General features: G+C 40.4%; 1 protein-coding gene across 1 annotated transcript in view; it reads left to right on the top strand.

Annotated features, from left to right (window-relative positions):
• Positions 1-21,848, top strand: part of NDRG1 (N-myc downstream regulated 1) — a 40,641-nt gene that overhangs the window by 5,376 nt on the left and 13,417 nt on the right. Inside the window, exons 2-5 of the mRNA XM_027711295.2 lie at positions 8,600-8,678; positions 11,383-11,418; positions 18,869-18,974; positions 20,627-20,747. Of these exons, the coding sequence (XP_027567096.1) occupies positions 8,616-8,678; positions 11,383-11,418; positions 18,869-18,974; positions 20,627-20,747 (326 nt within the window). The 5' untranslated portion in view covers positions 8,600-8,615. The remainder of the gene's footprint in view (positions 1-8,599; positions 8,679-11,382; positions 11,419-18,868; positions 18,975-20,626; positions 20,748-21,848) is intronic.

The raw sequence follows: 21,848 nt of genomic DNA, 5'->3' as shown, positions 1-21,848 counted from the left end.
CTGGCTTATGGGACTAGTCTATGCAGCAGAAACACTGCAGTTTTATGATGACCCTTTATGTTATGACAAATTCAAAGTACTGTTCTCTTTTCCAGATGACTCAGTTTAAGAGCATCACATCTTTTTTTCCCATATGAAACAGTGAATTTTATGAAGTTTTATATAAAAGCTTATATGAAAGCTTGGATATGTAGAACTCCAACCCCTACTATAAACATAGTCTGAAAAGTGATAACGAAGTTCTCTGCCTGATGTAATAGACACTAATTTGGAGTGTAGGTGGGTAAGGCTTTGACGAAAGTCAGCTGAGGATGGTGAATTGGTTTTTTGCCCATTTTGAAGGATTTTGAAAGGGCTTATTTTGAGAGGCAAGGAGTATTTTGGCACTGGATGGTGCTGACTTAGGTACTTCCCTCACCAGTCCCACCTGTTGTGATACAGGCTGTGTGTTCAGCCCTCGGGAGATCATATTGTATCTTGAGGTGCTGAGGCAATGGAAGACTGTTACACAAATCTAGTCTCAAGTAATTCAGCATGTGAAAATGCTTAAATTTGGGTAATTTTATAAAGGATCTTTCCTGGGAAGAATGAAAGATGTGTCCTTAATGTAATGACCATCTGTGCAAAGTTTGAGTCCAGATTAAGCTCTAGAAGGCTAAAATTCATCTAGAAAAAGGGAATGGTGGCTCACAGGAACAGAATATTTATAAATTATACTTTTCCCCTCAACAAACAAACAAACCCTCATACACTCATCATGGAAAACTTCAGCCCAGACATTTTGGCAGGGGTTAGAAAGAAAACTTGTAACAGCAATGAGCAAGCATTTTTAAAAGGTAGTAGAACAAGTCTTATATGTACGCAGAAGCTGTAACTCATCTTGCATGACCTCATGAATAAATGTAAATTAAGAAACATCATCAACATTAGCTTCAATGTTTTGTAATTTAAGTCCTCATCTCTGCAAGGCCATGTGAAAATGCAAAACATACAAAAAGAACCCACTATATACTTGTGAGGGTGCAACCTAGAGAGCCAGACAGCATTCCTTATCTCTGAGGATACTGTGGGCCTGTCCCTTCTGGAATAATCTCGGTATGTTTTTCCTCTAACTTTGACAGAACCACCCACTTGTTGGAGCGGCTGCAGCTGGGCAGCAGCTATGAACTATTAAAGCATGGCAGATTGAGAATAGGAGGGGGCAGGGAGCACTGGTGAGCTGCAGGAACAATAGCTTGTTTCTTGTCTGTTTAGACTGCAATCTTTGTGACAGAAGCTGTCTCTTCCACATTATGAAATGCCTAATCCATCTTTGCAGTATATGTTGTTTAATCTGCCTGCAAAGCCCAGCCTAGTACTCAGGTGCACAGCAGGTGCCAGGTCCTGTACCAGCGCGTCGCCTTTAATCTTTGCCTCAGACCTTTGTGCACAGTCAGCTGGAGGAGGAGTGGGACGGATGTAGAGGAGGGTGTTGGGAGGATGCTGGGGCAGTGGAAGGAGACAGGCTGGCTGGAGAGGTGTGTAAGGAAACGCAGCCTGGGAAAACAGCTGATTGCTCTTCACCCTTTCCACCCTGCAGTGCTGCCACCCGCAGCCTGGAGTCCTTTAAAGCTAAGGGACAATGTTGGTACCCTTTCCAGTGGGCATAATGTGTTTGCAAATAGATTTAGGCTGCTGCTCAGATGGAGGATTTCTTAGGAAAGCCCTGGGTTTCCCTACCCCCTTTCTGAGCCTTTGCCCTCTGCAAGGACAGTTTGCCACCAGTGCATGGTGGCTGCTTGAGGAGGGAGCTTGGACTAATGGCACTCATCATAGCCAGAGAGGCCTGGGAATCACAATGATTTTTCATAGAATCCTGGTGTAGTTTGGGTTGGAAGGGGCCTTAAAGATCATCTAACGCCCAAGCCAAGGGCAATGACACCTTCCATTAGACCAGATTGCTCAGAGAGCTATCCAGCCTGGCACTGAGCAATTTTAGTTTCTTTAAAGGAACTTTACCATTATTAGAGGTACCTCTATGACAAGTAGTTGTGTGGCCAGGAGCATTTTCAAGTTGTAAATGCTAGAGAAAACTGAATTTCAGAGAACTTTGCTAGGGTTTGTAATCTGTCCCTCATGGAGTTGTGATATTATAGCATAGGTAGTATTAGGGATTGCTACAATAGGAAAAAGCCCTAAGACATTGCAAGGCTTTCCATTTCCCTCCAGCTAGGAAGAGAATAGCTGCTCATTATATTGGCAGGGGGTACACAACAGGGGTGTCCATCATGGGGCAGTGGGGACAGCAGGCGTGTCCTTTGGCTAGCACACCAACCCTTCCCACAGCCACTTTCTGCTCCTGTGGAGCATAAGAGGACCTCGAGCTTTCTAAGGAACACACTTCACTGCATCCCACAGTAGGAGGATTGTGCAAGCTGCATTGCAACAGTTTTCTTGCTCAACATCTGCAGGGTAGACAGAAGAGCTGCTTCCAGCTCCCTGTGTTTTGATGCTACTCTCAGTGTGCAGCTGCCAGTGCGGTTTGTGGAGAGTGACCAGCCCCTGGTCTGGAGGAACTGGCAGTTTCAAGGCTGTGTTTGATCCCAGAGCAATCACAGCTGAGCAGTTCTGTGTTCATCAGGCACTGGAACCAGTCGCATGAGTGAAAACCAGCCAGAGGAGAAGGGCTGGAGTCAAGCCTGGAGATCTCATCTCTCTAATTGCAGGAGTGTGCCACAGCCAGCAGTAAGGGGGCTGGGGGAGATGCTGTGGCCCCCCATCTGTGCCTTGCTGGTGGGACAGCTGCTGGCTCTGTCCCTGCAGCTGTCTCCATGTGGCTTCACCCAGCTGTTATTTGGCACAGGGCTAGAGTTCTTGGTTGAAATGTTTTGGTTTCCTAATCAGATTGATTAGCACATAGCATAAGTCTGAACTTAAAAATGGCTAAAACTTTAGGGCCTTCTTGGGTTTTTTTTTGACTTTGAAAAAAATCACTGTTATGCTACATTATGCTGCTAACAACCCATATTTTGTTTTGTTTTTTTTTTCTTGGATTCCAGCTTTTATTTTCAACTAGAGCCTTCACAAAAGCATGCTGGTGGAGTAGCTCAAGAGGGAGGTTGAAAGAAAATAAAAGCACATTGATTAGAAAAAAATAATGAAATTGAGTATCAGCAGTGTACTGTACTTGAAGAGGGCTGGGTGATGGTGGCTCACAGGACATCTCTGAACTGGAGACCACCAGGCAGTGTAGCTGTTTCTGTTACCTGATATTATTTCATTTAATACTTTGGCTCCTGACCTTTTTCTCATTTGAAACTTTAGGTTATTTAAGGGTTCTGTTTCCAAGCTTTGTTTGTTATCTTTTGTTCTCAGTTTATTAACTTAGTTGCAAATTGAGATTATGTGTAACTGGAGGCTAAGGAAACCCGGAGAGTCCCAGGTAGTTGAGTGCCTTCAACTTTTGACACTTCCTGCTCAAACTGTTTAGTCAGATGCTACTTGACTGTCAGAAGTCATCTGCCTTATTTTTAAAGGGAAGGAACTGCTATAAAACCTCTTTCATGATTTATTGTGTGGAACAGTGTCAGAGAAAATCAGTAACTGTACACAAAGAACCTCGTGATACCAGTGCCTGTAACAAAGACTAGTTTAAACAGGGCAGAGTGTGGGCAGATGCTTATGCATGAATTGTTTTGAATGCTTGCAAAGGAATAATTTTCAAATGATTCACAAACAGGAAGATTAAATTTGTCAATTTTGTTGTAGAATATCTGAAATGTAAACTACACTTAAGGAGAGATGCATTGTGGACCATAACCATACATGGGTGCTATGAATTGTCTTGTATTGGTGTCCACTTGTCTCTGTTTAGTCTCTGCTTAATGAAGACAAGGTTTTGTTTCAAGCTGCTCTCTAGTTTGCGGTAACCATTTTTTATGTTAGGGCCAGTCAGACAAGTTTACAGCATTTAGTGTTAATGACTGGAAGAGGTCTAATTGGCCGTGTATAAGCCTCAAAGGCTGTTTGAGTGTCACAGTAACTTTCCTTGCTTCATCGTCAGAGGCCTGAGCTGCTTGGTTGTTTTTCTGACCTGGAACTGATGCAGGTATCTGCTAATCAACATTTGCAGTGCTTTGGAGACACCTTGGCTCTCTTCATCCTTGTTTCATTCTTGCTTTAATTGTGTTGTGAGCTGCTACAGGTGTGCAAAACCTCTGTCACCCCTGTCCTTCCAACCTGCCTTGATGCCAGAGCGTGAAGACACCTGTAGCTTTCAAGGAATAAAGTGCAGAGTGGTGCGATGGGCTTGGAAACACCTCCTACCTGTGACCCTGGAGCCCAAGTTCTGTGTGGTCCCTCTCTCTACAAAGAGAGCAACACTAGAGCTCAGAGCTGTGACCCTCAGTGCCCACGACCGTTTTCCTCTTTGTCATTAGATGCTCATGAGTATTTAATCCCACATGTGAAGTGATTGCTGTCCCTCCTGCTCGCTCAGCCTGCAGAGATGAAAATGCCATCAGGCTGCTCTGATGACATTACCCTTCTATGCATAAGTACTGAAAAGGATAATAATCTCCTTTTGCCAGTATTTAAAGAAGCAGTTTTGAGGAAATTGCCACCTTTATGAAACACTCGGGCAGGAATCTTTCCCTGTTCTTTGTTTTATATGATAGCACATAAATAAAAAACAGCTAGGTAAAAGGGCAGAGGTAAATCCTGTAGTGCTGACAGCAGTGCCCCCAAACCTTTATGGGTGTGAGACCATAGCCCTTGGTGATGCGCGCGCCCCACGGCACAAACTTGGACAACCCCTGCACGTGTCTTGAGAAATATGAAGTTTGAAACGAGGGATCTTTGGACTTGTTTTGCTCCTGTGCTTGAAATTAATTTGGTCACATATATGCATATTACCTAATATTTGGTATTTGATTGCAACACTGCTTGTGCCTGAGGGTGGATAGTCTGATAGGTGGCTTCTTGGCTCCTCTGATATCTGTTGTGCACATCAATCCTGTACCTCCTGCTGCCGAAACAAGGCTCCAACAATGACTGGCCCTCCAGCAATGATGTGGAGGGACAGAGGATGTATTCTGAACCTTCAATATCAAAATAATCAGACTCCTGATACAGACTTATGAACTTCTAGTCTTGTTTATGGCAGTCGCTGCAGTGGTTTTAGAGCAGTGGGCTTTGGTTGGAATGGGTACACAATTAAATTAGTAAACACTAATTTAATTGTTTAATTGAATTAAATTAGTAAACACAGTATTGCACAGATGACTTCACTTTTCCCTACACACCCCTTGCTTCCTAGAGGCTGGTTTGATGTCTTTCCTGCTAGTTGGCAAAGGTAGGTATGCCATCAGTTTTAAAACACTTTGCCAGCTGCAGAGGTGTCTTAAACCTTTAACTTTTTCTTAGTTAGAAGTATGATTCTTTTAAAACTTAAGTGTCTGAGCAGCCATTGCAACAGGTATCTGGTGCAGGGTGGTGAGTGTCCACTGGGTGGAAGTGGCTTCTTCCAGAAAAGAGAATTTGGGACCTCTCAGCAGGCTGAATTGGCCAAGCGGAGTGAAAAGTTGTTTTTATCCAAGTTGGCAACTTTACACTACTGCTTGCAGATATAAATGAACTTTGTCTTTGAAAGGCTTCTGTGAGGAAAGTGCTTTGAAATGTGTATAAAGGGATGCTTGTATAGTTATCTATTTAGGAGAGTTATGCAGTTGCATTAGCTTCGAGCTGCCCTGTCACATAACGGGGGGAGCACAAAGCACCTATTTAGAGACTATAAAATTTGTGCTGAACAAGGGTGGTACAAAGCCACTTCCCCATCTTTCTCCTTGGAAAATAAGATGTTTTTTACAGCACTGTCAAATAGCAGGGCTTTGTTTGCCAGCTTTTGTGAACAAATAGCATGTTGTTGTGCCACCTTATCACAAGGTTGTTGCTTGGTAGGAATGTTTCAGGTGTCCCTGATGCACAGAGGGAAAACCCAGAGCTTGAAAATGTCTGATCTAATACTGTTATATGGCACCAAGATATGGTATCTTTCCAAAAGTGAAAACTTGGTGAACGTTGGGCTTTTGTTCAGCAAACCTGAAGGCAGTCGTGTAATCTGCTGATCAGCACTTCCTAATGCTGGCCCTTTTGGAAACATAGAGCAACAACTTTGAACTATTAAAAAAACAGGATTGTTTTTTAAGGCTATAAAAAGCATCCATCTTGTGCTTTTCTGGCACGTTTTTTTTTGGTCATTTGTAGTCAGTACTCTCAGTCCCTGAAAGTCTGAAACTGCCCTGTGTAAACAACTCTCTTCCACAAGCACTCGCTGCAGCTTTGTTTCCTGAGCTGTTTCTTACTGGAAAACTGCAAGGGACCTGACTTCTTACTTTCCTCACCTATGGGCAAACCACAGAAAAATGTCCTGCACTTCTAGTCCCAATTGCAGAATTAGGTGCAACATCAAGGTGTTACTTCTGTCTTAACAGAATTTACCGAATTGTAAAAATAAAATAAAAAAAAATTAAAAAATTAAAAATCCATTTGGCTTTGGTACAATTGCACATGAATATTTTCGACTTCCAAATATTGCAGCAGCATTTATCTTACATCTCTATCGTACACAATTGCTCACTACATTGATGGCTGTAATCGCAAAAATATGTAACATTTACTAAAATGTCACTTGCAGTTGTTTGAAATCTTGTGAACTTGTTTTTTGCTTGTTCTTTAACATAAAAATTTGTAATGGACAAAACTTAATGGAAAAGCTGGAGAAAAAGGGTGAATCAGAGTAACTTGAGTCTTTTAACTATTTATGTATCCCTGCCCTGTTTTAAATTTGGATAACAAAGCACTGGCAATGGGGTCAGTTTTGGTACTGTTCCCATGCCTCAAGTGGTGGGGTAAAATACTAATAAAACATTTCTCTAAGCTTAAGTTTCCTGATCTAATTCTTTAGCGTAGCTATCAGGAAGGCTTCCTAAAATCCAAAACTACATGCATGGACACCCATGTTTTTTCAGCATTGACTTTCTTAGTCTGAGTGCATCCCTTCATAGCTTCCTGCAGCATCCAGCCATCTTGAGACCAGTCACTAGAGCATCTTTACCCAGGGACAAAAGCATCAAGTTAACCCATGTGGCAGAGTGAAAAATGTTGCTGCTGCCACTGCCTGGATGCTCCTGTGGGCTTCACAGCCCTTCCTGAGCACCAGGTCATTTATTTAGACGGGGTCTATTGGCTTAAATCAGATTTAAGTCAGGAGGTGGGGAAATCATGGCTTAAAGAATCAATGTAAATTTTGTTCTGTATTTCTATGCTTATCTTCAGGAAAACTGTTAATTAAAATGTGTGCAGTTACACATAGTCAATAATTCCTAAATACACTTCAGCCTTTTGTCTTGCCTTGTGTACACTTACTCATATGCTTAATTTCTAAACTTTTTAAGAAAAGTAAATTATTCACTTGGTTTATAGTTATGTAGATGGACAAAACTGGAAATTTATGAAAGATGCCTAAACCCTACATGACATGCATTTCTCCAGCAGGCCAGAGGATATGTAATAAACATACTTTGACTTTTGTATTTGTCATCTTGCTGCTGTAACAGTTCCAGTATCTCTTGAGAACTGTTTCAGGTCGTCATTAGAGCTTCATAAAGAACAGTCCTCTGTAGTGCCTCTGGCACTGTGCAGGGCCAAGAGCTTGACTCGATGATCCTTGTGGGTCCCTTCCAACTCGGCATATTCTGTGATTCTATGACCTTATCTTTGTCAAGAGAATGAAAACACTTTATTTTTTTAAACTCCCAGTTTGAACTGTTGTGCTTGATGAACTGAGATGCCTGTTAGTCCAAGTGTAGAGGGTGCTCTGCACATGCAGCACAGCCTATGTCTCTGTTTGCCTTTGCAGTCGCCTCTTCTGTTTGGCTGTGTCTGTGTTCCCAGCTAAGCTTTCTGCAGTTGAGAGCTGGACATTGCATTGCTAATCCTGTCCTAGAGCAGGATACAGCAATCTTGTTCCTTCTTTTGACAGTTTTGAAAATTGCATTATTGCACATATCTTGTTGGTGTCCACTTAAAGGAATATCTGACTTTTATCTCTCCTGAAGAATGGAGCATATTAATCTGAGAGTAAAATAGTGCTAATGAGTGTCCAATTCATTTTTCTTACAGTAAAATGTGGAGCATAGAAAGAGAGCCTTGCATAAACTAAAAACAAAAGGTTTCGGGAGCAAGTATTCAAGCGAGTTTCAGAAGGTAGTTGTGCAGATTTGGCTATGCCTTCTTTCAACTGTGGAATGATAGTTTTCATGACTCTCTCCACTGGTGCCTGCCCTGTTTCCTTCAACATTCCCTGGTTTGAAGCTGCCAAACTTCTGTTTGATCTTGCAGAATTCTTGCAAGAATTTCTTTAATCTTGTATTGTGCACGAGTGTGTATATAAATAAACCAGTGAGGCATTTTACAAGAGATTCATAATGTTCTTGCAGAGGTCTTTTAAACTATAACCTGAGTGGGTCATTGTGGGGGGCTGGGTGGAGCAGGATCTCCACTTGTTTCTGTATTTAATCTTTGATGCAAGCTGAGAACAAATCTCTTTTCATCTTTGCAGATATCAGCTACTGACCATGTCAACAGAGTTCCAGGATGCTCACCTTGCAGAGGTGAAACCTCTGGTGGAGAAGGAGGAGGTAAATATTGTAAAGCTTTCTAGAGCTTATCTATTTTGTTAGGACTGCTGTTGGTGCTGCACATGTGCTCTTGAATTAGTTCTGACATATTATATAGAGAAAACAAGAAAAACTGGAGATGGAATAAGAGCAGTTTGGGGTTGTTTAAAATAATGCAAAACTGAGCCTTAATTGTTTGTTCTTTCTTCCTGTTTGGTTTTGTGCTTCTCTAAGTATGGTGGTGACACTTTTTCTTCTCAGAATAATGACAACTGTCTTTAGCTGTAGTGAATGATGCCAATTGGGCAATCTCATGTACATCTGTCTATACCTACAGACTTCTCAATGTAAAAACAGACTTTACTCTGTCAGCTGCCTGTCAGGGAGGAACAGAGAGCCTTTATTTTTCCTTTGGGCACATCTGAATCCAGAGGTAGGGCTGAGCCCCATCCCATCCTCTCTGAGTGGATGGGGACAGCAGTTACACACCAACTGCCTGGTCTGCAGCCAGCTGGGTGTGCACAACCTGTTGCAGCATAGAAACTTCATAGCCTTTTTTCTTTTTTTTTTTTTTTTCCCTTTAGTCTTGTACTACTTTCCTTTTCTTTTTTTTTTTTTTTTTTCCAAAAATCTGCTGACAGCATCTAGATTTGGTGGCTGTCTGACTCTTCAGTGGTAGCAATTCTCTGTGCTTTGGTATGTTCATGGCAAAAAATTCACTGTAATATGTGAAGCAATGTCTCAGCTTTTTTTTCTTGAATATAAACTAAGATATTTTTTTTCCCTTTTTCCCAGTGAGGTTAGTTCTCGACAATGATGTATATCAATGTGTTGTTGTTTCTTTTTGATTTTCTACACTAAAATTCATTGCTCTATCTGATGCTTTCTTTATTTTCTACCTCTTTTGTGTAAACACTTTAGCAAATCATTTCCACTTATGATTGCAGTGAAATGGCTAGAGAAACTTTAAACACAGCTTGTTTGCCAAGGACATTGCATGAAAGCAGAGCTTGTTTGAATACCAGTGAAGGCAGGACTCAAACTTTTTAGAAACTAAGATCCTTTTTTAATGCCCGTATTGTTCAGTAGTAGCGAAGCAAAGGGGAGACTAAGCAGTAGACCTGTTAATACTGGAATATCTTTGCTTTAAAATTCAGAAATATCTTAAGACACTGATTAACTTCCTGGGTTTCTGTAGCACATAGGTCAAAAGTTGGAATCTTGACAATGAACCCAAATGCTTTTGTTCATGATGTTAGCTTAAATTTTGTCTGCATGGGGAAACTAGCAGAGAATTTGATTCCTCTGTGGCCATTCTTCACACAGATGAAGGAAGTTACTTAATGTATTTTGAGAAAGTGGAAAATATTGCCCTGAAAAACACTCAGCACATGCTAAGGTTAACAGTGGAGCTGGTTTTGAGTGGGTGATGCAACCTGAAGTCATGTCCTGGCTTGTTGTTCTTGGGTTTCTACTGTAGCTGAGTTTTCATTCCTGAACAGTGATCAGCCTTATTTCATATGCTGCTGGTACAGATACCACATACACTTCTTGCTTTCAACTCTAGGTCCCACTGGAACAACGGTGGATGACATGCTATGTTTAAAAGCTCGTGAGACCCACAGTATAGTAAGATTAAAACCCGGCAAGCACATTGCCTAAAGCTAGGCTATGTAAAGTGACTTCCACAAGCTCAATCAGCTCTTTAGCTACTTGTTTGTATGAACAAGACAGTGCCTAATTGCCTAAAGGCTCTCTCAAGTTGTGTCAGAATTGCAGGTTGGACTGCAATGCTTTGAGGTCCACCGAGACAATATTGCCTAATACAGCAGCTGTATTGCTTCCGATATCTGCCCTTAATTTATCTGGGCTTCTGGAGCTGAGTGACCTCCTTGTCATGATTCTAAGCTTTCCTTTTCATCTCCATATTTTTTTTCAAGCTTTGTCCTCTCTCTCACTTTACAGCATAAAGTGTTTGCTTGGCTGCTCTTCCTTCTGTTTTCAGCCCTGCAGTGGAAATAGGAATTTGACTTCTTCCTTGTCTTTTAATAAAAGGAGGTGACTATAAGACACTTCTTCTTTTGAAACTTTAAGCCTCATACTATCAGAGATGGGGAGGATGTCGCTGAAGTCCTTTCCTGGGGGAGATCCTTGACAGATTTTTTTCAAGGATCTTGACAGGAAGAGTTTGTCAGTAATACCTGTTGTGGGTCACAGGTTGGAATGGACCTCTCTGTGTTCAGCCAGCCTCCCAAACACTACAAAGACTAATTTTGGCTAGAATAAACCCCTTCTCACCTTCCACATCACGTAACCAAATCTCGGTAATGACTGCTTAACTGAGTTGGAAGTGCTCAGTGCATGCTTGAATGGTGACTTTTCATCCTGGGCAGGACTGTTGGCTGTACCATGGCTACAATAAGCTCAGTGTTTTACTGTTCCTTGTGAACATATTGTTCAGTGATTTTAACAATAACTGAGGATGCACCAGGTTTTATGTTTCATTTTGCCGGTCTGTAATCTAGTATTTTACTGTTTCATGTTCTCCATCAAGGTTAGCAGGTAAAAAGTTCTTGGGTGAATTTGACATTCATCAAGAGAGCTGTCATTGAATGAAGGGACAGGCAGAGCTCTGAGCTGCAAAACTGGTGGGTTAGATCACGTCCCAGCATAGGTTTCTGTAGCTGCAAGTTACTTCCATTAATGCTTTCAAATCTCTTCACAGGCTATCACTCGCCTCCTTCCAGATTTTGATGTTCAGGCAAGTAAAGTTATGGTTTTGTTGTTTGTTTGTTTGGGGGTTTTTTTGTGGATTTTTTTTGTGTGTGTGTGTGTTTTGGTTTTTTGGTGTTTTTTTGTTTTTTGTTTTTTTTTTTTCTGGCAAAAGGGGAAACGGAATTGACATTTGAGAAAACAGCAAGATGTGACCACAAGGGACTGCCTGCTTGCCAGGAATGCTGTTACTGTGAGAGGGGTCTGAATGGGGCTACACTGTAGTGATGTGAAGGGGACCACGGGAGGTCTTTTCAATCTGGAGCTGAGAAAGTTTCATTCAAAAGGGTGACTGGATTGCAAGCAGTTCTATTCTTGCTGAGAGAATGAGAATCTTTGTTAGCGATACTGAAAACAATATATTCCCTTCCCACATGGACACACACTTTCCCCAATTAATTTGCTTTCACTAGCACTGTGCATGCCTTTCCTTGGAAGAAATGCCCTTGTGGACACATCCTGTTATGCTGTTGAAATTTTCCAAGAGATTCCTGAGTCCTGTGTGGTCATGAAAGGTGTTAGGCAATCCGTGATATCAGTAATAGGACATATTTATTTATGGTCAGAACATGAGTTCATAAAGCACACCACTAGGTCACATGGTGGCTCTCCACTTTCTATGTGTCGTGCTTTTGAAAGATGACTTAGTAAATCTCCTGACCCCTCTTATTTCGTTGTCATTTGGGCTTTTGACTGAGAAGTTTGTTCTTGCTGGCTCTTAAGCTGAGACTAAGGAAATGGACAGCTGCAGGAATCAGGCTGTGTTCAACTGGGATGGAGAGCAGGGGGCGTGTACCTGTGTCGATAAAAAGAGTGAGTGGTGTTTTCCCATTGCTGAGGACAAGGAGTATGTGTTGGCAAAAAAGGCTCACTGTGTGTCTCCTTTTTATCAAGGGGTGTAGAAATGGAGGTATACTGTACAGGAAATAGGGAAAGCTATTAAATTGTTCTAGTCTTTTGAAGGTTCAGGCAGAGGTCCTTGAAGGAAATAACCCCTCTCCACTTTATTGTGTTTTGCACTTTATTAGCACCTGTCTATATTTTTATTCAATGTTGTGCAAACTGGTTAAATTCAGTAGTCTTTACTTTGGATACCAAGTGAGACAGTTATCTCAGACATCTTTCAATGGTTCTTACTTCAACAGCAATGCTGTAGTTTACGCCAATCCTGCATCTTCCCCGTCATCTTTTCTAAGGATGAAATCCACTGCCTGAAGTCTTGAAAAATGTACATTAAAGTTGCCACTATGCAGCTTCTTGATGGACTATGCACAGCATGGGAGAAGCTTTCCATTTGGGTCCAGATTGATCAGTTGGTCTAAATAAATCTGAATCCCAGATTAAGTCTGCTAACAGGAATACTGTGGTATTTTGATTAAGAATCCAGAAGTGACCCATATTTCACTTCTATTCTTGGAATAAATTGCTTGGTTTGTAAACCATGTATATATATAGGTTTTTTAACTTGCAAGATCAAATTCTCTAAGCCTTTTTGCTTTTTTTTCCATGTTTTGGATTAACTGCCACTAATCCAGAGCAGTGGTTCTTGTCATTTAGTGCTGTTCTGCCAGATCTTACTTTTTTAATGATCCTTCTTTGTTAAGAGTTTAATCTGTGACTGTTCTAGTTCAGAGAGAAAAAATGTGGAAGAACAGTCTCAATGCATTAAGAACTGTGGCTGCAAAGGAGGCTTAGCTTTGAACCTTAAACCCCCAAGTACCCTACCTATGTGTCTTTAAATTATTCTGTGGTTGATTTGTGAAAGAGGTGGTTTGGAGCTGTTGTGAGAGACTTGATTGCTTAGTTTATTGGAAAAGTTCAGGCCCTGGAGGACCCAGGTCACTGAGGGCTGACACTGAAGTTGAAGTGTGCTCTTAGTGAGCAACGTTTCCCATGAGTCACTCTTGGGTGGAGGATGGATCTGGTCAGGGAAGGTGATCAGTACTTGGCAGGATGGAGCTTCTTATTTAATGCATGTGTATGGGTATGGGTGTCCACCACATCCAATGTAACTTGCTCTGTCCTTCTGGGAGCAAGTTATGCAGTGTTCAGTTAATGTCTTTGTTTCTGCCACTGGTGAAAAGTAGTGATTGTCTGTGGCATGTCTTCCTTCCAAGAATAAATTTTATCTAGGTATTCAGATTTGGAAAAAAATACACCCTTATTTCACATGCTGTTTTAGATAGACTGGAGTTAAACATAGTTTTCCATTTTTAAAGTAAGTCACTGTATAGTGCAATATCACCCTCCTAAAAACACACATTGCAAGATGTGCATGTGGTTATTCTCTGGAGTAAAGTGTTCATGAAGTTACCAGGGGATGGCCAAGACAAGACATGGAAGAACTGACAGCTCTGAACTACATCTAGTAAGCATTCTGTCTGTTATTATGTCAGTGGCACCCATCTGAAAATTTAGGTAAAGGTCCCCTGCCTCTCAAGAAGGGGGAGTGTTCCTGACCAAACCTGTTTCAGCATAATTAATGATAATCCAGTGCAGGGCAGTGTGCCCTGTGTGGCTTTGTTTTCACCATGCTGAGCACATTTCAATTGTATTTCCAGTTTGATGTATTTGCCTATTCTCTAGTTCAGTAGGTTGGGAGCCAACAGGAACCCGGCTCCTCAACACTGGGTGTAAATTCTCTCAGCTCTGTGTTTCAGTCCATCAGGACACTGCTTTCTCAGTAACTAAGAAAACTTTGTGCTGTGTGGCATCTGTAGGTGGCAGAGATGAGTTTGTCCCTTGCGATTCATGGCTCGTGGCCATCTGTTTCCACCGGCATGCAACAGCTGTGGAAGCTTTACTTCCTTCTCCTGCCTGTTCTGGGAGAAGAAAAGAGCTGCCCTGCAATGGGAGATGAATCAGCTGGTCCTCGTGGCATGACAGGGTGGCTTTTCCACTGGCATCGGTGGATGCGGTTTGGAGCATTGCAGGATGTTCTGTGGATTTCCTCATCCTTTTAGGTCGCTGGAGGAACGGGCTGGGGGTGGTTGCAGTTTTGTGCCTGGCAGAGCAGTGTGACCCGGTGCTAATCGGACTAAGAAGAATCCCTGGGCAGAGCTATCGCAACAACCTGCGTCAGTTCCTGCACCAAAGTTTTTGTTATTGGCTTTCACCTTAGCAGGACCACTTACTTTTACATCTAAAGTCATCATCCTCATTAACGCACCTGACTCAAAGCCTGAATTGGGGAACTAAAATAGAGATCCTAACAAAACAAAAAACAACAAAAAGAGGAAAAATAACTGGAAATGTGGGCATTGGGGTTTTAGAAAAATATAAGATGACTTGAAATCCTATTTTAAAGTAGAAAAAGCTGGGAGGAAAATGTTAACTTCAGGGCAAAGGGGATTTGAAACTCAACAATGAAATACCACATTAAAAGCTCAAATATTTTTTATCTTAAAGACATTGAAAAAAGAAGTGAAAAAATAGCTTACACAGGTATTACTATATTAAAGTTCTTAAGTAATATGGATTTAAAATATACCGTCTCCTAGCAATTTAAATGCTTTTTAAATCATCTTTAAAAACTCTGAAGCTTTTCTCTCAGTTATGAGGCAAGAGAAGGGAGGTGTATTTAACAGGAATAATATTATAAATTAAAATAAAAGCATGAGATTGTAATTGAGGATTATGTATATTTGAAAGCTTTAAAATCTTGATGGAATGAAGTATTTTACTTAAAATATAAAATGACTTATTTATCAAAATGCGCAATGTGTGTGTACAGTTTTGCTTTTTAGATATTTTCTTTTTAGATATCATTTTGGTTGCATATCCCATACTTGAGAAAACAACTTGTTCATAAACATGTTCCTCAATCCATGTCTTCCTTAGTGAGGAGGGAGAGGGAAAGGAAAAAATGAGCTCTCCTGTGTGATAACAGATTTTCCCCTTCTAACCTCATGAAAGAAAATCAAAAAATGTTACTTGAAGCAAAGATAAAATCTATTTTAGAATGGCTCAGCACCTTCAAACTGAGACAGACTCTTTGAAATTGCACATATTTAAAGTATTTTTGTGTATGTTTTTAGGACACTAAGATAAGACTGCACCTCTGTTAAAGTGAGAGATGTGAACAGATGGTGTGTTTGTCTTTATCCTTCTATCGGATTAGTGTACCTTGGATTTTTTTCTAAGATAGTATTTTAATACAAATCAGTTGGTGAAGAGCCTCTTACTATAATGTTGATGTTGATTGGGATGTGCTGCCATCTGTTTTCAGTGCTCTGCATTTTGAAAACATCCATCCCTACATCACGTAGACAAATCTCTTGATCTTTAATAGGATCAATAGGGATGTGAAGTTGTTGGTTTGATGTCACCAAACAAACTGGTTTGAATTGATTTGTTTTTTAGAACCTTGTGGGTATTTCCCATTAAGAATTTGAGCTACTGGAAAATAACACAACCTCTTTGAATTAGGGGAGTCTTACTGTGAAGGTAATGAGGAATTAAGCCAATTATTAAACTGACTGTGTTTTATGCCAGTTATTGGGATCATGGTCGCCTGTTGTCTCTGAACTATTTTTAGTTGACACTGAGTTTGAACTAGACTCAGGTTTCTAGTTCCAGTAGAAATAGCTGTGGCAGTCAGTGGGATGTGCAGGTTCAAGAGTTTGGCTTTATTGACCATGAACAGTCTTTTTCATTTTTGCATGAAGGAGGGAGATCCAAAATCTTGAGGTGATGCCTGCAAAGAAAACACATTCTGGATTTTTCAGTGCTGTTACTGGAAGGCTCTAGTAATGAAAATCTGAGTATATGAAATGTCTATTAGCCTCTGAGGAAGAAATAATTTCTGTATTCCACACTGGACTGGAGGTGTGTTACACAATAACACTCTCAGTACTGTGAGGTTACCAAATTATCAATTTTTATGCTTTGCCTTGAAAATTATCTAAGTACAGAAGGGAGAGTAGAATGTGGAAAATATTATTTGCCATTATTATTAATTTCCACTATCATTAATTGCTATCTACTGCCATTGCAAATCTCTTCTGGACTACTGTATAATGACATTACCCAATTTTATACTAATTATATGATATTATATATTATTGGGTCCCTGAGCAATCTGATCTAATGGGTGACATCCCTGCCCACAGCAAGGAGGTTGGAAGGGATGTTAAAGATCATCTTTTTGTGATTCTACGATTCTATTTTAATAGTCTATGTTAATGATATACCCAAAGTATAATGTACAATAACCTATTTTCTGCCAGAAATTCAACTTATAGTGGCATTAATGTAATGTGGGAATTCTTTTGACTAGAAGTTGTGTACCTACTTTGGAAAATAGTAGATTTCAAACATTTAAAAGTACTTGGTTTTGTCATGCAGAATAATTGACTTAGACTAATTTCTCAAAGTGTTTTGTGTTTATACTGAAAACTTTAATCCTGACTTTTAGGAAAGAACTTGCTTCTGATTTATTTGAACATAAGTTTGGGGTATTTTAGCATTTGAGATAATAAAATATGCAGTGAAGCTAAACTTCTCAAAACCTGATGGAATCAGCAACAGGTCAGACTGTGCTAATTCCCAGGTTTTAAAGTTTGGCACTTTGTACATTGTGTGGCAGGGACTTAGTTCATCTTTGATGTCTGAGCTCTATTGAGTATGTACTTCCCCTGGTCAAACCTGACTCAAATCCTATTTAAGAATGACATCCTCGTGAATTAGTCTGTTTTGGTTTTCCTAGCTGGGCATTATGGGAGTCATAAGCCTATGTAGGGTAACAGCTTGTCTATATAACCCAGTTTCCTACTGGGACAAAGTAGAAACCCGCTACCCGTCCTCTTTATGACTTGCTGGATTTATCACCCTGTTTTGCCTAAGGATGGTTCTGGATGTGGAAGATACAGCTTACCTGCTAAATAATGCAGTGAGTATGCAGAGGAATGAGTCTCTAAGGAGACATAAAAGCTGAAAATTAGAGTTTTGATGGAATATAGTTCAGATAGCAGCAATGCTCAGCTCGCCAAGGGATGTAGATCTTGATTCATTGCTGTAGTTGTAACTTAAAACTGGTGTAATTATGTAATTAAAAGTAGAATAGATAAAATGTAGAATGGCATTGCCCAGAATCCTTATTTTCAACAAAATGTGCAATGTATACGTTGTGTCAAATTAAGGATCTGAGATTTAGATTGAATTGTTACCTCAGATCTTTGGAGAGTTTTTTAAAGGTTTTTATAGAGGCTGTATGCCTCTGATTTCTACAGAATATTTTTAATAGGTTTGAATTTAACTTGGACTTTGCCTCTGGGCATTATAAGGCAGAGCAAGTCAAGCAAGCCCTGCAGCAGTAGGCAGGACATTGAATGACATGGATCATATCTTATCTGTGTCCTGTACAGTACATAAAGCATTCTGCTGAGATGATAAGACTGACTGCTACCTATTAACTGCTTTGACTTCTATGTGAGTGTAAGGGTACTGTAAATAAGTGTCATAAATAACTGTTGGTTTGTGATTCCCCTTATACATGTTGGCAAAACAACAAATTGTTTGTGCCCATCTGAAGTTCAAGTGCAGAAGAAACAAAAAGCTGTTCCATCTGTTGTATAAGTTAGATATGACCCAAGCCCATCTAACTTTCATAGAGATCGAATAAATAAGTTGGTGCTAAGAGGGACTTCGGTTTGTTAATGATGTCCTTGGCTTTATTAAATACTGTTTGTCATTAAATAGTACAAGCTCCTGTTATCACTAAATAGTATAAACTCCTGTTATGCCAAATAATAGTGACATGCTTCTTAATGTTGTTTTTCTGATATCACCACAATGTTGTGGTTATTCCGCTCTATAGCGAAGTAACTTCAGGCAGTGTTTTGTGCTGAAGTCTGTACCTCAAAAGCCATGAATAAAACACATGTGGTGGCTGTTTTTACTGGGGAAGGCTACTGCAATCAGAAGCTTCATACTATGATAAGCCTCTATGGCAAACATGCAAACACAAGCTACTTAATACTGCTTTCTTTGGGGAGTAGTAATTATTTGCTGAGTCCTTTTCCTAGAAAACAAGTATTTTTGTCTTGGCAACTTGCAGTTTTGCAAATGTTGAGAGTCATAGTTGTAAGTTCCTGTTCTTTTAGGTGTCACTACATCGAAATGCTTTCCTAGTTTTCTTATGCTGCCTTTTAATGAGGTTAAAAACTGTTTAACTGTTCTCTCAGCATCTGGTTAAAGCTAGAAGCTTAAGTGCTTCTGTAGTTGCCTGCGGAACTGGAGTAGGTGACAGTCAGATCTAGAATGTTAGCACAGAATTCTTACCATGGGGGAGAACAGGGGCTGTTAGCACAGGGATTGTGGAACAGACCCTGGGATGGGCAGGACCTGTGCTCTTGGTTGTACAAGGTCTGCTGCAGCAGATGTGGAGCACTTGGTCAATCCCCTGACACATTCTTCCCATTCTTCCTGTTCTCTACCAGGAGCAAGATGTGGAGACTGTGCACGGCTCAGTCCGTGTCACCATGTGTGGGACCCCCAGGGGGAACCGCCCGGCCATCCTCACCTACCACGACATCGGGCTGAACCGTAAGTAGACTTTTTATTTAACAACACAGGCACAACCTGTTTCTGTAACACTGTAACTGCTGTAACAGTTCTGTAACTGCTGGAATCAGAGGTGTGGAAGCAGCGATGGTTAGGAAACCTTCCCCAGGCCCTCGACTGTTTGTGTGCATTGAAACCTGCTAGACGGCACATGACTCCTCTCTTACAGCAAATTTAATTCTCAGATTTTTTTTTTTATCCTTGTGAAGTAAATAATTGGAATATTTCAGTGGCAGGAGCGAAAGATCGCTGGATGTTCATAACAACTCTGCATAAGCACTGTAAAAACATCTCTAGGGAGGCTTGATGGTGTATTGACAGCAGGACTGAAAAACAACACTGCTGGGGCTTTGTCTTAGGTTCCTGTCTGATAACCAGCCTTGTGCTGCTGTAGGTTTATATGAATTACAAGTCAAGTTAGGATGATTAAATAAATGCTGGCTTTGTGTCCTTAGACAAGGAAGTTCTTACTAGGGAAAAAACTTTAAGTGCCTTTTATCTGTCATTTAAGGAGCTAATATCCAGACCTGCTCTAGTTTGTTCTTTTCACCAGTACTATTTGCTTCACACAATTCACTGTTTCTTAATAAGTTATTGATATTTAAAAACACCTGCAGATCTTTAAAGTCTGGCTATTACTGGGGAGTGGATATTATTAATATGAAAAATAACCTGTTTTCTTGTCCATTTTTAGTGGAACTTTCTTCTTTTATTTTTGATTTTCAGTGGATCAGGGCAGAGCTTAATCTGGATCCTATCTTTGAGTAAGACTTTTTTCCGCCTAGAGTTACAAAGTCTATGGTAAATAAACTTTCTCGCCCTTTGAAAGTGGAGGAAACTTTTCCCAAGCTTGTGGGTTCCCTCAAAGCTGATTTGAGCTAAAAGTACTTTATAATCTGCAAGGATTTTGGATGTATGTTGTAGTATGAAGACATGCAGAAACACGCAGAATATTGTATCATTTTCTAGGCATCTCAAATCTGGTGTGTTCTGCTCCAGAAGGAAAATGTGCTAATCCTCTTGCTTAAAAATCAGAAATCAAATCACCTCAAAGTATGGGGCCTATAGCACTGAGTATCCCAGAAGGATACTTTTGTCTTGAGCTACCTGCAACAGTTGATCATGCATTGTTCCTCTTGTAATGTTTGGGTAAAAGCACAAGCCATGATCTCAACCTTGGATACTTTTTTTCTTCCATCATTTTGACACAATCAAAAAAATAAAGATTGGACAAGGAAATGGATAGATAATTTAATCTAAGCAAAAACCTCTGATGAATATCCTTAACTACATTTTATTATTTTAACTTTGCATAAAAACAATTTTTTGAGAATTTAGTGTACCAAGAAAATACTGGTGGCAGGTACCAAAATAACCTGGATAAACCTTAGCTGGACATGATAAAGGAGCTGTTCAGGTTTTATGCTTCAAGGAATTAAAGCAAGTTGCTTTGTAGTAGGGCTTTACTTGTCTTTCCTACTTAGAAATATAACTGCCCCTTTTCTGAGGCTACAGCACCACTGATCTGGTTGAGTCAACTTTTGATTAACATGCAGGATAGTTTAATAAGTTATAGTAGCAAATTTACTATGTCCTGCAGCGTTATTATTTTGTATTTTCTTTTCCTTCTCAAGATAAAACTTGCTTCAATCCTCTCTTCAACTTTGAGGATATGCAGGAAATCACCCAGCACTTTGCAGTCTGCCATGTGGATGCACCTGGTCAGCAGGATGGAGCACCGTCTTTTCAAGCTGGGTGAGTTGCTGGGAAACAGCCCATTTCTTTAGAGGTATCCTCTTCCTGGAAAAAGTCTTGATCTGCAATTTGATTAAAAAGTGCTTGAAGCAAACACAGCAGTTGGCTTTTGAACTTAAATCCTGATACTAAAGTACTGGAGCCTGGGAGCTCTGTTTTGTTGTGCCAGTTCACAATAGACTTTGGGGCTGAAATTTTAAGTTTTTGCTCTGATAACTAGACTGCTTTTAAAGCAGTTCCTTGACAGATGTCTACATCTTGTCAATTTAAATATGGAGTCACCTGTTTTGTGATGACATCATGAAGACAAAAAAACTAAATTATTCCTATAAATAAGACAGACATTACTATAATGTCCTTCTTAAATCTGTGGTCTCAGTGAAATGGCAGCATGGTAGATGTTAATAAGGAGACCTGATAACCTCCCTGGAAAATCCAAGATTTTGGACAGGAACAAGGTGGTGTACCCCCACAGAAGGCCATAGATAGCTGCATACTTCTGACTGTGTATCACACTGTAACTCTTCAAAACCTTGTGTGCCATGAGCACCAAAATGCTTGACCCATTTAGGTCAAATGATGCAGGTTTACACAGAAATGCTCCTTGGATAGGAGTCAGCTTGGTTGAGGAAGGGAGCAGCCAACATGCTAAGGGGAGGATACAAGGAGAGAACTAGTTGTTCTGTAAGAACTAAGTATTAAGGAGCTTATAAGTACCCTTATTGCATGAGCCAGTCTATTTCCCTTCTTAATTTTTAAGCTGGTCTGATGCTGAGGAGGTCATGATGGGCCAGGTTCTCAGCTGTTGTTGACTGCAATGGATCAGTTGTCTATCAGAGCAGCCTACAAAGCTATTTCAGTCACCCCTTCTTTGCATTTGTTTAAATCATGAGCTTTTAAGTGCCTTAACCCTCACATCCTGAGCAAGTGTTAACACTTCTACGTTGTCAGCTGCATGAGGGCAATCATCGTGATCTATGCTAGTAAATACCTCTACTTGATAGAATCATGATGGCAATATAAAGAGCTGTATTATCTCTACCTGTCCTCCAACTGGGAGACCAACATTTTTAAGTTAAGTCGTAGAATCATAGAATGGCT

The sequence above is a fragment of the Pipra filicauda genome, unplaced genomic scaffold (assembly GCF_003945595.2).
Source record: "Pipra filicauda isolate LSUMZ 115617 unplaced genomic scaffold, ASM394559v2 scaffold6_size6359152_pilon, whole genome shotgun sequence".
Taxonomy (NCBI): domain Eukaryota; kingdom Metazoa; phylum Chordata; class Aves; order Passeriformes; family Pipridae; genus Pipra; species Pipra filicauda.
The sequence above is the reverse complement of the archived record's forward strand: the minus strand, read 5'-3'. Positions and strand labels throughout refer to the sequence as shown.